We start from the raw sequence: 15,521 nt of genomic DNA on the forward strand, positions 1-15,521 counted from the left end.
TATCATTCTATTTCTAATACACCTAGCCACCTCGCGTAAGATATGAACAAACACATTTTGATATTTAGAACTTCATAACTATATATTTTATGTACAGAAAAAATATTAACTATATTATATTCCAATTAACTTGATCAAGGTGCCTTTAACTGAATTGTAAATAAACACAAATCATATTGTACACAAGTAGACTTGGATCGACCTAACTTTCCTGCGATACAAAGAATCTAACCAATGATTTGAAACCCCTGCAGCAAACTTCAGAGAATGTGTGGAAACGGGTCTTAAAAGATAAAATAATTATCGGTAGGTAGAACTTTTGTTGACGAAGCTTCTTTGTCTATTCTTAATAAGATGCCGTAATTTTAACTTTGGACACTGTTAGAGTAATAATACTCCTGCAATATTATAACTTGAATGTCGGACGTGACGATGACCATAAACTTACTATGAGTGATAGATGCAAAAGACAAGCATACCAATATCATTAAATTGAACCATTACTTTGTTTTCTTTGGCCAAAACCGATGCCTTAATTGGTGAATCATAAAATAAACCTCCGTCTTCAATAACATTCCAACTTGTCATATATATAATCTAATTGTTAAATACAGTAATGTCGTCTCTAAAATGTCACATAGAGTAATGAAGTTGGGATACGCATAACACAAATTGTAAGTTGTGACAATCAAAATACCATTCACTTACTAAAAATCTCAGGTTTTATTCACACTTCGAACACATTTACATCCAGTTTTGTTGGATACTAGTTGTATGAGGAGAAATTGAAGGTAAAGTAAAATTTATATAGACTTCGATTATTCTAATTTGATGACAAAGAAGACTATACTAGTAAAAAGTTTGAAAACTATTGTTAAGGTGTTATCAATTATGTTTAAAGGGAGCTTTGTTGATAAAATCTCCATAATTATTATAGTTCGAACTGATTCAAAATACTTGTATAAGAAGTTCCCTTGCCTTTTTTTCTAAGCATTTTTAACAATAAATATTAAATAAAAGGCGAAATTTAATTTCTATGGCGTCCAAAATCCAAGTAAGAAAATAGTTGTATGTAATAATTAGTATGTCTTAGATAAATCCTAACATCAATAGGTATTCAAAATTAATTAATTAATACGTCATAGTTCAGCTTAAAGTCAAATGCTAGTGATAAAGGATCATACATTTTTTCCTTAAACTGAACTTTGTTAGTTGCATGTTCAAGAAGACAAAGCAATGATATTATTATAAACATTACTGTCCAAGTTGACCATAAATGTTGTACACCCCATCTCCTGCAATGAACTGAGGCTATATTTCAGTCACCATCATTCTTTCGGCTGTGTCTCTTTTGTGATGTTTTCCCATCCATGGTCCCATTTTCCGCTTCAGTGGGATTCATGAAGTACTACAGCTAACTAAGTCTATAACTATATTTATATCAAATTGAAATAGTAATACCAATACAAAGACAAGATTCTACTACTATACGATATAATATCTGCATTCTTGCGTCATTTTATTTCAGTGATCTCGCGATCAAAGAAAAGCCAAAGTCCTTTCACGCAAAAATGGAAGCACATTATTGAGTTTCTTTTCTTGTTCTGTCAACAATTTTGCAATTATTAAGAAAACATGAAGAAAAAGTCTATCTCTACTTCATTTGCCGCATTGAAACAGACAAGACACAGCTCCTATCCTCAAACAAAAGATAACGTGACTCTTTTTTGTTTTCTTTTTTCTTCTTGTTTTTGGAGGTTTCTATGTATAAAAATAATGATATTTAGACGCTAAATATTTTATATTTTTCTATTTCTAATTTATTATATACCTATTATATATTTTTTTTCTCTTTTTAAGAGTAGATTAGCTTATGGAGATGTCAAGAAAATTATTTTTCATATATAAACTACAGAATTCAATTTCTTGGAATATTTACGGAGTTTATTATGGATCAAGGATTTCCCGAAATTACGGTGGCTAAAAGTATTTTCAGAAAACCAATAATTAATGATATTTAAACAATAAAAAGAAAACTATCACAAACTTACAAAAATGTTATCACAATATCAATTTATTTATTTGTTTCTATGTGCTCAGCTTCTTTCATCATGCCAACGGGCCACAGTGGACATTAATTGGATAATGGATCTTGTAGCAGCAGTTTCACGCTTTGAGCGGAACATGGACATTGGACACAGCGTCAGTATGTACTTGAAATTTTCCGCCAACAGCAATGACTGTAACAGTGACAAACTTCAAAACAAGTATAATAACCCATCAAAACAAATAAATCAATGGTATTTTAATGTATTTATGTAATCTTTTTAAATTATAAATATATCATAATTTTACTTTTAAACTTATTTTAATCATCTTTTGAATAAAATATAACAAAATAAGTAATAAAATCTATCAAAACAATTATTTTTTATTTAATACAATAAATTTAAGTTTTTAAATTGATGACACAAATTCTTGTACGAAAATTTTATTGAATATCTTAGTGTGTGTTTGCTTTAGCTTTTAGACGTGAAAATTCACGTTTATGGGAAGCAAAAAATTGTAACTTCCACGTAAATTGCCTTATAAACATGGAGAGAGAATGAAAAATTACGTTTCTAAATCTAAACCAAACACGCTATTAATGTGAAAGGAATTGGAACTGCTTCGTTCACATGTCAACATTTTGTGCTCGGCACCTGCCCATTCGGACTTAGTAGTGTCATTTATAATTGCAGAATCAGAAATATACATTTTTTATATTACTAAATTTTATGGTAATGATTTTTTACAAAAAAATAAAAATTGAATTGAATATATCAAGCACATGAATTAACTTGTACAAATTTGTTCCAACTTAATTAATTATTACAGATTTAAATTGTAGACATGTAATTGATTTAAATATATACAAGGGAGAGAACTTTACTACATATAATACTCCTGTTACACTTGAATAAATGTAATTAAATCATTTTACATTAGTTGTCTTTTAAAAAAATGGTGGGATTGGATACATTGAATTAAAAAATGCAGAGCATTTTCCATGTTTCTGTTTCTTCTGCTGCTAATTCAATATTATTTCCTCACCCCTTGTGAGTTTTGGTTACTATAGAAATAGCTTTTTGAAAACCACAATAATGTTTCTGACTACAGTGTCCCGTGTCCCCCATGAATAAAGATGTGTGTACGTATTAAATATTTTGAACATAAAACCTGGACAATGGTAAACTTTATTCAGGTTAGCTACTTAGCTAGACAAATGTAGCCGTTCATATTCCAACCTCGACCCAGTCCAATTAAATATGTAAAGAAATTTTTTATAATTAAATATATCTTTGACATGTGTAACTTGCATTGATTTTTAATTGTTATAAATATCATATTAACTAATATTAAAGCTTATATATAATATATAAAAAAAATAATTCTCATTTTAAATATTGGTGATATAAGGTTAAATTAGGTTGAAACTTACATTTTAAAAATTATATCAAAATTAATATCAATAATTATTTTTGAGCTTATTAAATTATTTGTTATTAAGTTGATATTGAAACACATGATTTTTTTAAAAAAATTTCACACTCGATATGTAAATTATTCACGTGAGAGAAGCATTAGAAATCCAAAATTAACTAATAATATATATATATATATATATATATATAAGTAAGTCTGATGTTATAAAGTGATTTATAAAGATTTATGTAAGGTGGTGTTAATATGATTGTAATATAAAGCTAATTAATTTTAGTGGTAAGTCCATTTTGTGTAGTTGGTTGGGTCCAGAATTAGATGAGCCCCATGAATCACGTAAGGCAACAGGCCCCACACTATCACCTCCCTGGATCGCTATACAGGTATAGTATATTATTCCATAAATTAACATGCCAGGGAAAAGTAGATATGAGCGGCTTCTATGTCAAAGTTCTTGTAGTAGAAGCCTAGTTGGAGTATTTAAGATGTTTCATTTCTAATTTCTTCACAAAGCTAAAGCATTGCACATTTTCCTTTTCCCGCGCTCTAAAAACACTCCTATTTCCCCATTACTTCCATAATTTATGTTACATATAAATATCCTTGGTTTATGGTTGAAAGAACAAAAGGTGTGCGATGGAAACCATGAAAGCAAAATCAGCACTGAACAACAGGAGCAAGAAACTGGCCAAGACATTCCAGAAGGTCCGAAGTGCAACCAACAATGGGATCTGCATGCTCAACTCCCACCTCAAAGTGAAGGAGGATCTCTTCACCCACAGCAAGCCCAAAAACAGACCCGTCATGGAGGCTGATCAGGCTCTCATAGCAAGGCTCTTCGCCGGAGTCACCACCATAAAAGCCGCATACGCCGACCTCCAAATGGCCCAACACCCTTACAACAACGACTCCATCCAGGCCGCCGATCAAGCCGTCGTGGACGAGCTCCGAGCCATATCGGACCTCAAGCGAAAGTTCTTCAAAAAAGACCTCCACCTTTCACCCCAAGTCACCATCATGCTCGCCGAGATTCAAGAACAACAGAGCCTCATGAAGACCTACCAAATCACCATCAAGAGGCTCCAAGCCGACCTTGACGCAAAGGACGCTACCATCTCCAACTTGAAAAAACATCTAAACGACTGCGTTTCCTTCAACAAAACACTCCACAAGAAGCTCAACTCCAGCGGCGCCTTGTCACTCTTGGATACCCTCACGCTTTCCGCCCTCAGCCCAACCCACTTCCTTCACTTCCTCCACCACACTCTCCGTTCCGTCAGAACCTTCTCCAACCTCATCATCACGGAGATGGAGTCTGCTCATTGGGATCTCGAAGCCGCCGTCAAGTTCATCCACCCCAACGCGCTCTTCGCCAATCCCACTCACAAACCCTTCGCCTTTGAATCCTTTCTCTGCATAACCATGTTCGAATCCTTCGCCCTCCACGACCCACACATCAAACACTCGCAAGCCCAAAACTTTGACAACTTCAAAAGGCTCAAGTCTCTCAACCCCAAACAGTGCTTGACCCAAGACCCAAACTCCTCCTTCTCCAAGTTCCTCAAATCCAAGTACCTCCAAGTGGTGCACGCCAAAATGGAGTGTTCCCTTTTCGGCAACTTGAACCAGAGGAAGCTCGTCAACTCTGGGGGGTACCCTGATTCCGCTTTCTTCGTCGCCTTCGCCGAGATGGCTAAGCGCGTCTGGACACTGCACTGCTTGGCGATGTCGTTTCGCCATGATGTTACCGTTTTTCAGGTTAAGAAGAACTCCAGGTTCTCTGAGGTCTACATGGAAAGTGTCACGGAAGAACCTCTTTCTGATTCCAATTCCGCCGAGCTTAGGGTGGGTTTCACGGTGGTTCCGGGTTTCAAAATAGGTAAGACGGTGATTCAGAGCCAGGTTTACCTCTCTCTCCTGGGTTCTCCGGCCAGTTCCTAATACGTATTAATTAATTACTGTATTATTATCCCATGTCATGCTAATATTATGAGTATAATACTCATAATGAGTTGTCAAGTATATGTATACCGTTACCGAGTGTTCATTTTACAATAATGCTTAAATAGAATAAGGAGTAAATGAATACTTGACAACTCATTTTCTGTATTATTACTTGAGGATGGATACCAAAGAACTATGTAATTAGGCAATTTTGAAGTTGTTATTGTAAATTTGATCTCAGAGTAGGGATCTGTTAGACACTCGGTATGGAATTTATAGTACTATACATCGGGTATTACACCTTATCAATTTCTGTGTTTTATTCCGTTATCAGCAGTATCAACTGTAAATTATCTTGTGGAATAAATGGAGGATGAGTCTCTTTTAGTTGCTTACTATTACTTGGTTTGATTTGCCAAGTAGAAGAGTAATGATTCCAAGCATAATCATTAGGTTGTTTTGACTGGAGTGTATGTTAAGTTTTACTTTAATAAGCATGCATAGACTTGAGTACTTAACCAAGTGCTGTCGTAGTATTCAACTATAAACGTTGTATAAAGTAAAGATTAGAGTTTGTGGTTATTTTAAGGAAAAGTTTTGATGATAAGGTTCCGCCGGTGTTTGTGGTATTATTCTGTAACAAAAACAATAAAAAATACGTGTCCAGTATAAAAATGAATTCACATTATGATGCTTACGAGAGAATAATACTATAAGCAATCAAGATATTCATTTAAATTTTTTCTGTTTCAATATGGATGGATGTGTTTGCCTGTGAGGATGTATATCTACATTCGAGTTGATTTAACAATATCTCACCGTTACTTGCTTAGGAAGTGGATTCATTTTAAGGAAACGTTTTCCTTAAAATATAATGGTGTTCAAATTATTGAACTCAGTATGTTTTATTATATACTAATAAGTTTGGTTTTCCATTTAGAATTTCAAAACATTGATTTAGACAAAAATCACACAAGAAACAAAATTGACTTAAAAGTGGTTTGCTATTTTGGAAAGAAGAAACCTAACACGCACTTAATGATTGATTTAGAATTAAAAATGTTGGATTGGTTAGAAAATGAGTCTAAGGTAAGCCTGCCTTGTGTGCATGATTGATGGGTCAGGGATGGGAGAGACAAGCAGATCAAGTACTTAAGTGTGAATGAGAATAGGGAGGCGCGTGGGATAAGTGTGGGTGAAAGGATGGCCAGAGTTAGAGCAGAGACAGGGTCATAGGCATTTTGGGCCCACATGTCAATTGGCCAACAGGGTTGCAATATGATCTTGATTTGAGAGAAGGAGAGTGGTGGGGTACGAGATAATCAGATTTCAAGGGCCCACTATAGAGAAACTTTGAGTGTCAGATTTGTTTCTTCTACACATTTTTGCCAAATATATCTCACTGCCGGTTGGAACAGTAATCGCTTCAAACTATATATGTACTTTTCACATTTGATAGCACATAACTAGGAATGATGGAATATGCTGCTTAATTGGCTAGTTAACCAAGCTCATTAATATGTGGTTAAGTTTCATTTTAGAGAATGCAATCATAGTTGAGTTATGGAGGATAAATTTTGTATACTAGCTGCATACTTAAAATTCAAGTTTGAGATACCAATTAGTTGAAACAACACTGTGCTGGCCCAATTGATTCACTCACTCAGTGGTTTGTGTCGTTAACCTTTAAACAAAGCATAATGAGCCTATGTGATGTATAAGTAGATCTTGGATATAGAGGATCGAGTTGCTCCTTTTCTAGATAAATAACAGTCCAAGAAAATATTATATGATAAAGGACACAAATATTATATAATCCAGACTTGGGCATAAGATAAATTTTAAAAATTGTACATCACAAGGCTATAAAATAAGAGTAAATAATAATTATACAATAATTAATATAAAATAAGAAAATAAACTACACGAGAGAATTCACGTTTAAAAATTAAATACAACTACCATTTTTAAGTGTCCATTGCAATGTAGATTACATGATTTGGGTGAAACACAACTATCAAGTATCCGTTGGAGATTTCTTATTTTTCTTTTTACTATGGTGCACGAGATAGTTGGACAACATGTTAAAACTAGATATTACTCATAAATAATAAAGCCTTTGTTTCCATACTCACTCACAATTGTGTCGCTCAATTAAGATATTTAAGGATGGATTTTAGCATTGGAAGTTGAATATATTATGTTAAAAAGGGAATATTCATTTTATATACGTATGTTGTTTTTATAGAAATTAATTATTATTTTTAATGATAGATACTTTATACTAATATCATGATTAAAAATATATATTACTATTATAATTGATATTTTTTATTTTTCAAATCCTTGCTAGCTCAGCAATTTTATAACTGGAGTTGAGATAAGATAGATCACCAAGTTAAAATAGGAAAAGAAATATTCAAATGCGAAATATAGGTTACACATTTTTTTTAAACGACCATGACCCTAATCTGTATGAATCCTATGCCTCTAATAACCAAATATGTTGATCGCATCATTGATCTGAGGGGGCAACAGAGAAAAAGCTTGTTTATTCTTTAATATACTATATATATGATGGCGGAAAATAATATTCCGTAAACTTCAAATTAATATTAAAGTAAAAGTTAAGCATGAGCAACATATAACATAAGAGTATGTAGGAATTCTGGTGCAATTGGAGAACAATCTTTCCCAATTTGGACATTTTAGTTTATTCGTAGCTTCATCTGCACTCCTGATGCCAAACCCTTTGGGGGCAAATCCAGCTAATAAATACAAAAGAGTTCAATGAATACCTTCACACACCTTTAAGAAAAGTTCAAAATAATGTTTGACACCGTGATGACAAAAGAAAATCTCTTTCACAAAACATTTCATGAGGAAACGCAAAATCCGTGTGTTTTCAGTTTCTTGATGTCATAAGATGGCTTTGGTTTAGCCAAGTACATTCTAGCTAGAAGTGGTGGGCTGCCAAAACAAAAATTAAGTTATGGAAGTTGGGATTGTTAATAGGATGGTTTTTTTTTATTTTCTAGTTTCACTTTTAATTACTAAAGTGTGACCACTATGGTGACATTTTAAATTAAAATATATAAAAAATACTTCTTTTTAAAAATAAAAATAAAATCCTTAAGATGTTGAACAAGTTATTTGAACACATGAAGCAGGATTCATAATTTCTAATTTTCTTCAGTCAAGAGGTCTCACTTAAGTAATTTTTTTCTTTATCAATTACCCTTAGTCAAAAAGGTTTCACTTAACTAAATCTCTCTATCTCAGCCAAAAGGTTTCCCTCAACTAAACCTCAACAACGTTAAGTGGATTAGCCAAAAAAAAAAAAATTCATATGTTCTGTTTTAATTATTAGAATTTTGAGGTGTCATGGGATATCTTATTAAATTAAAATTAGTCGGTTAAAATTGAAATGTATAAATAATTTGAAAGAAAAAAAAAAGGCTTTAAAACAAAATAAATAAATTTTCAACCAAAATGAATACGTATTGCATTTGAAAAGAACAATGTTATTATGTTAATGACAATAAACTTTGACTAGAGTTAAGACACGATTGGTCTTATATTTATTGTCTACAAAAAATAATTGAAATGAAATGTTTACCCTTTATACGTTTAGACATTCTTAATACCAAAAAAAAACAAAGACATTCGTAGTTTATTTATACTTATTAATTCATAATTTACGCAAAATAAAAATATCTGTATAATATCTAAAATATTTTATCAAAATATTATCATAATAGTCCTTAACTGGTCAAAAATCATAATAGTCCTTTTAATCCTCAATAAAAAAGATATTAAATGAAAATATAAGTATATTCTTATATTTTAAAAATAATTTTTTTATTTATTTAATAATTGAAATCCCCGGAATTATCATGGCGCTATTGGTTGTTAAAACTTAAAAAAGAAACAGATAATTGGTATTTATTATGGCGTAGATGCATACGTCAAGCGGATGAATTAACAAATACAAGAAAAATGCAAAAGAAAGTGGCCCATGCAGGTCTCGAACCTGCGACCTTGGCGTTATTAGCACCACGCTCTAACCAACTGAGCTAATAGGCCTATGTGTTATCCTAGTCCAATAGAGTTTAAATAAATTTATATTATTTAAATAAATAACAAAATGGATTGTATTACTTTTTGAGTTAATCACCTATACACTGTGAATGTAAAGTTTTTTTACACTTGCAACCAATCATGTACCTTAATAGTGTCATGTCACTATCTTTTAATAGTGACATGACACTATTAAGGTACATGATTGATTATTAGTATAAAAATGTAAAAAAGCCTTGTACTAATAGAATTTAGGTGATTAACTCTTAGTTTTTATCTTGTATTATATGTTGTAGATGGTATACAGATAAGAGGGTTTTGGGCACCAGTCAATGCGCGACTACACACCCCAGACAAATGAGAAAACTATATTGCCTGCTCTCTCTTATCATTTTACCTGTTATGGTATTGATTCAAACAAAGGATTGAAAAAAAAATGTATTGGTAGATAACCACATCCACATCGGTCAGAATTACCGATGCAGCTATGATTTGGATTTTGTAGGGAAAACTTAATGCTATGAGACGAAAACAAGAGTATGAATGGCTATGTTGGAGCATTATTCTCTCTGAAGGAGGTATATATATAAAAAAACATAATTAGAATAGAAAATTGTACTAGAGGTGATCAATTAGGTATCTTAACAAAAATTAGTTGTGTATGAAATTAGTACACACTTCTTATTAATAACATGACAATAAAAATTAGTAGAAAAAATAATTTGTATCTCTATTTAAAAGTAATAAAATAAATAAATGAATAGATAATAATTCTGAAGTGAATAACTAACTTATTGTGTAGATTATTTTTATATTTTAATTTTTAAGAGATATACCAAGAAAACATTGAAATACAATAAAAGAGTATAAATATCTTTTAAAATATGGACACCAATAATAAATATTTCCTTTATATATTGTTAGAAATAGAAGAGAAAAAAAAAAGAAGAAATAGTTGAGGTAATATCATGAATAAATATGGTAGTATTCATGGAAGAAATATAATTGAATTAATTGAGTGATAGCTGAAAAAGATATGGTGGTGTTTGAAATGAGTGAAGTTAGGCCAAAGTCATTGATGCAGCCCAGCACCTAATAGGGCCGAAAGGGTGCGACACTGCGGTGGCGAAGGAGGACCATTTGAAGCCCATACCTTACCACTTAGCAGTTAGCATCATATGCCTACAACAGAGGCATCATGGATTCCACAAAATTCACTCATTATTAGGAGATACCCACAACCAAACACAAGAGGCATTAGGCATTAGGTACACATGCCATTCAAATTCATATATCATTACTATGTAATCTGTTACTTTAATTGCACTTGAGCCATGGAGTATAAAGTCATACCCATCACATTCTTCCTCATTGCCTTTAACAGCTTTCCAAAACCCATTTTGGTATCACATTAATTCCAAATGTACCCAACCACAAAATCTAAATGAGACAAGAGTATCCATGTATTATATATGTTAATAGAAACACAAGTTTGGAAATAAGTATAATAATAACGATAGAAGGAGGAGCCACACGAGTGCAGTATGTGAAGTGCTTTCATGCGTGCGACTGAGAACACAAGTACGTGCCCAAACTAAGTTAAACATCGGCGTCATGCACTTGCACATGCCCAAACTAAGTCAAATAATATTAAACTATTTTCTTTTTATTTCTCAATAATATTTTATTATCATTGATTTTACATGGGATATATGATATTATATAATTACCTTTCCAATCTGATAGGCTTAACGTATACTATTTTAACTCTCACCACAATTGATATCTTTTGTATTAAATTTATTGGTGATTTAATTTATTTAAATGACTTTATATAAATATATTAAGTATAACAACGATGTATTTAAATAAAATGGCATATTCAAATATTTTTAAGTCACTAACTTGACTATAAAAATATTTTATTCAATTAAATGTTATGTCATGTAAGTCATTAATCATGTTAACTTTTGTTAGTAACTAGTAAGTAGACAAAAGATTAACAAATAGACACACTTTATTCAATTAAAAAATTAAGAAATTTATTTACGAAATGAAAATATATCTATCCACTTTTTTGAATGTAATACTTCAAAAGAATTGTACACCGAGAGTGTATTTTGTAAAATATTTAAAGAGTTTATAAATTTATTTCATCAACTTATAAATTAATTTGATCAAAATAAAATCATTTAATATGAGAGCTTATTCTAAGAATTTATAACTTATTTGCATGAGTTAATTAGCGTAATTTATAATTTATAAATTTTTAGTTATTTATTTATTTATTTATTTTATTGATCTTTATTAATTTACATGAAAATTTTCTTTTATCCTTTTTAATTTATGATCAACTCTTAGCTTATAAGTTATAAATTTTCAGTTAATTTTATCAACCACATCAACATTATTTGACATAAAGTGGTAACAAATTGTGTAACTAAATTCTTCAGAGTTAGTTTGAATAACTTTAGACTGATGTTATCTCCTCTTTAATAAGTTGGAAAGTTCATAGCCAGTCTAAACTTTTCCACAAGCCATTTCTTACTCCTTTAAAGACAAATGAAAGAGCGAAGTTATTCTTAACATATTTTAACTACCCACTAATTTGGGATGATGTGTATAGTCGAAACATACATTGCATTAATTTTAATCGTCATGATATAACTTATGGTAAAGAGAAAATTGGCAACGACTAATAATATGATTGGCGAAAACGCTAATTAATGTAATTAGTGGAAGAAGAAAAAAGTGACGGTGATGCCCTTCTAAACAAACAGCTGCATATCTTGGTTCTTTGAACGCGTTTTTAGACTTTTTTTTATGATATAATTTTTTTGCCAAAATATGCAACCTAAGTGGCAGACCAGTAGTTGTATAGATGGACCATTTTTTTCTTCCTCCTTTGTACTTTAAATTTGAAGATCTCACCTACCATGCTTTCTCAAAATGAGTATATCTGGCATTTAATCCGAAACACCTTTTACTCTCAACACTTGTTTCTCTGAAGCATTTTCAAAGTGTTACAGCTGGTATAACAATTTTTTCAACTTACCCTAGTATTAGATTCATCACCATTATCTGTTGTAAGATGTCACTGCATGCTCCAGTTTCTCTCCCACCAATTCATTATACCTCATCTGTTTCCATGCTATGGTAAGGGCTAGCTAGCTAGGACAATCTCCAGTTAGAGTTCCTTGTGCTCTACACTAATAAGAAAATATTATGTTTTTTTTTTTAACTCAGTTACGTTTGTTGGCAAAAATAAAAGTTAATTGAAAACTATTGAAGATTAGTTAGAAGTATTTAACACATTAAATAATATAATATTAAAGGAGATGACAAATAATGAGAAATCTTATCAAAATATATTAAACATAAAAATGAATAATAATAATAATAATAATAGACTATAGGTTAAAGCTTAAACAGTATAAATAATATCTAAAAATAACTTTATTAGTTAGAAAATCATTTACTAGACACTTATTTTAATTAATCAAACAAGTTTATAAGTTAATTATAAGTTAGTTGAAATAAACGTTCAAATATAAACATCAAATACATGTAAAGTATAAGAAGACATGTTATATTTTCATTGAATAATCAAACAACAAAAACCTAATAAAATTTATTTAAATTTTGCCTAATATGAGTTAATTATGATAATTACGTGGAATTGAAATTCAAACCACTAATTATAGCACGCCTAGTTGCTAGTTAACAAGTCGTTAATATAATTAGAAACTTACATTTCTAAGGAGAAAATTAAAAGAAAAAATAAAATAAATTTATGTATAAGTTAAAATAAATTAAAATCATACATAAGTTAAAAAATAATTAAATCTTCTCGACAATATAATATGAGAGAACTCATTCAATTATATTAATGAGATTTAATTACTTCGGTTAGTTGAGTAAAGTGTGTGAATTGTTATAATTTTTTAATATTAAATTCAATTTTAATTAATAGAAGAAAAAAAATAACTCATTCAATTGTTAACTCCTAAAAATAATTATATATACCAAAAAATTTAAATTTTTATGAGTAGTTGTGCACCAACTCTCCATAATAATTAGTCCAAACTCTTAACATTATCATAAGTTATATATATGGACTTGTGGTTATATAAATTTTCAGACATTGATTATGAAGTTAGTAAACAATTAAAAAGTTAACATAAGTTAAAAGTCTCAAGTATATAATTATATTAAATATTTAAAAAGATAATTTTATTGTCTATAATAACAAGTATGAAACAAAGTTGTCTCGAATAGAAAATAATTATTATGTTATTTAAAAATAAAAATAACATCTCCTATTTAACATTTCTTTATGCAAAACAAATATATATCACGGAATTCCTATTTAATAATTATTTACTAGTTATTGATTTATTGAGATATTTTTGCTAAAAAAGTTGAAATGTGGATATGAAATAGATTTTTTATGAGAATTATAAAAATAAATATTAATCATTAAATTCTAAAGATGTATGAACATTTTAATAGTAAATTCGGTTATTTAACACCATTCATTTTTTATTTATTTCTTTCCTATTATCATACTATATTGACCATCATATTATTTTAGATCTCATCACAAATTGTTAAAATTAAAAAACACAAGTCATATTAATTTTTTATTTATTTATTGAAAATCATGTATTTTTTAAGTGATTATGAAACTTCAGTTCTAATTATTTATGTATAATTACACAACTCAGACTCACTCTCATATAAACTTTTTTATTTATTTATTGAATATATAATGAATGTCATAAGTTCCTGTCTATGAAATAGCTTCTTAATGTTGTGTGGAAAGTGACTTATCAACAAAAACAACTAATAATTTGGAGAAAACTTATACTTTTAATCATGCATGCGTCACTTTTTAATTAGAGACAAGGAAAGGAGATAAAAGTATATATAGGCAATTTCAATCTCCAAACATGTAAGGATATGATATTATCACCAAGTCATAAGTAGCAACGAAGTCCAATTCATGTAAGAGCTTGTTAGATTCCTTAAAACACATTGACTAAGATTTAATTTTTACTTAGTGTATGAAAAACACTTTATTACAAAAGACAAATCACACTTTAAGAAAAGCTACGATTTATTAATAATTAATCATCAATTGTTTAGCAGAGATACACTCGAATCTTTATACACCAACTCTTGGTGAATAAAAGTAAGTGGAAGCCTACAAACAATTGTCTGTCATGGAGTTTTTTCTTTCTTTTTTTTTTTTCATCTGTTCTAATTTCTCTTATCATGACGCCAAATGGGGTTAATTATCTCCTAATTCCAAGTACCAAATGAACAATTTCTCCAGGGGCCAAACCCTCTGTTCCAATTCCAAATGGCACCAAATATAATATTCCAACTGAGAAAACATTGATGCAAAGCTTACAAGTAGACCCAAAAAAGAAGTTCACGTAGTTTTAAATTTACTTTTATATATCTTACTCAATTTCATCGAGTATGATCGTAAAGGGAAAGCAAATAGTCCCAAAACAGAGGAAAGCATAGGCACAAATATTCATTCTACCTTTACACAATTCAACTACATATTCCCTACGATTTATATCACAAATTCACGATCCTCTCTCCCACCATATAACAAAACTGAACGAATAAAAAATGTGGTATCATCTCAAGGAAGATATTAAAGAACAAATAAACACATAGACAAGGTATACAATTAATTTTTTTATTTATCAATGGCCAACGCCAGGGCTGGGAACAGATCTTAGAAGAACTCGATCCATGGTTATTAGGTGTCGTGCTATGAGCTTCTCATCAACCTCCATGGCATGCCCTTTTTTGCTTGGGGAAGAGGGTGGCACGGTGCCCTTAGGAAGTGCACTTAGAAACAAATTGTCCCTTCTTGAAGACGGGCTGACCTTGTTTTGATGCTTCTCTAGAACAAGGTTTCTGGCTTCTAGAGATGAGAAAAATGAAGCAAAGATAAGCATGAATGGGAGCAACAAAGTGATGGGTCGTGCCAT

The 15,521-nt window shown here is 30.6% G+C and overlaps 2 protein-coding genes and 1 non-coding gene across 3 annotated transcripts; 1 reads left to right on the plus strand and 2 right to left on the minus strand.

Annotated features, from left to right (window-relative positions):
* Positions 1 to 3,885: 3,885 nt before the first annotated feature.
* On the plus strand, positions 3,886 to 5,825 carry UNE1 (intracellular protein transporter, putative (DUF641)). The gene has a single exon (XM_020350097.3). It carries the CDS (start codon positions 4,120 to 4,122, stop codon positions 5,422 to 5,424), a length of 1,305 nt encoding a protein of 434 aa, XP_020205686.1. The 5' UTR covers positions 3,886 to 4,119; the 3' UTR covers positions 5,425 to 5,825.
* A 3,614-nt stretch (positions 5,826 to 9,439) lies between these two features.
* On the minus strand, positions 9,440 to 9,513 carry TRNAI-AAU (transfer RNA isoleucine (anticodon AAU)). Its single transcript has one exon. It is a non-coding gene; the product is annotated as a tRNA-Ile (tRNA).
* Positions 9,514 to 15,230: 5,717 nt separating this feature from the next.
* LOC145955143 (B-cell lymphoma 6 protein) lies at positions 15,231 to 15,521 on the minus strand. The gene has a single exon (XM_083069852.1). It carries the CDS (start codon positions 15,519 to 15,521, stop codon positions 15,231 to 15,233), a length of 291 nt encoding a protein of 96 aa, XP_082925978.1.

This window comes from Cajanus cajan, chromosome 2 (genome assembly GCF_000230855.2).
Source record: "Cajanus cajan strain Asha chromosome 2, NIPB_CcT2T_4, whole genome shotgun sequence".
NCBI lineage: Eukaryota > Viridiplantae > Streptophyta > Magnoliopsida > Fabales > Fabaceae > Cajanus > Cajanus cajan.

Coding starts and splice junctions, on each gene's coding strand:
- UNE1 (XM_020350097.3), top strand. CDS start 4,120: ATGGAAACCATGAAAGCAAAATCAGCACTGAACAACAGGAGCAAGAAA.
- LOC145955143 (XM_083069852.1), bottom strand. CDS start 15,521: ATGGCACGACCCATCACTTTGTTGCTCCCATTCATGCTTATCTTTGCT.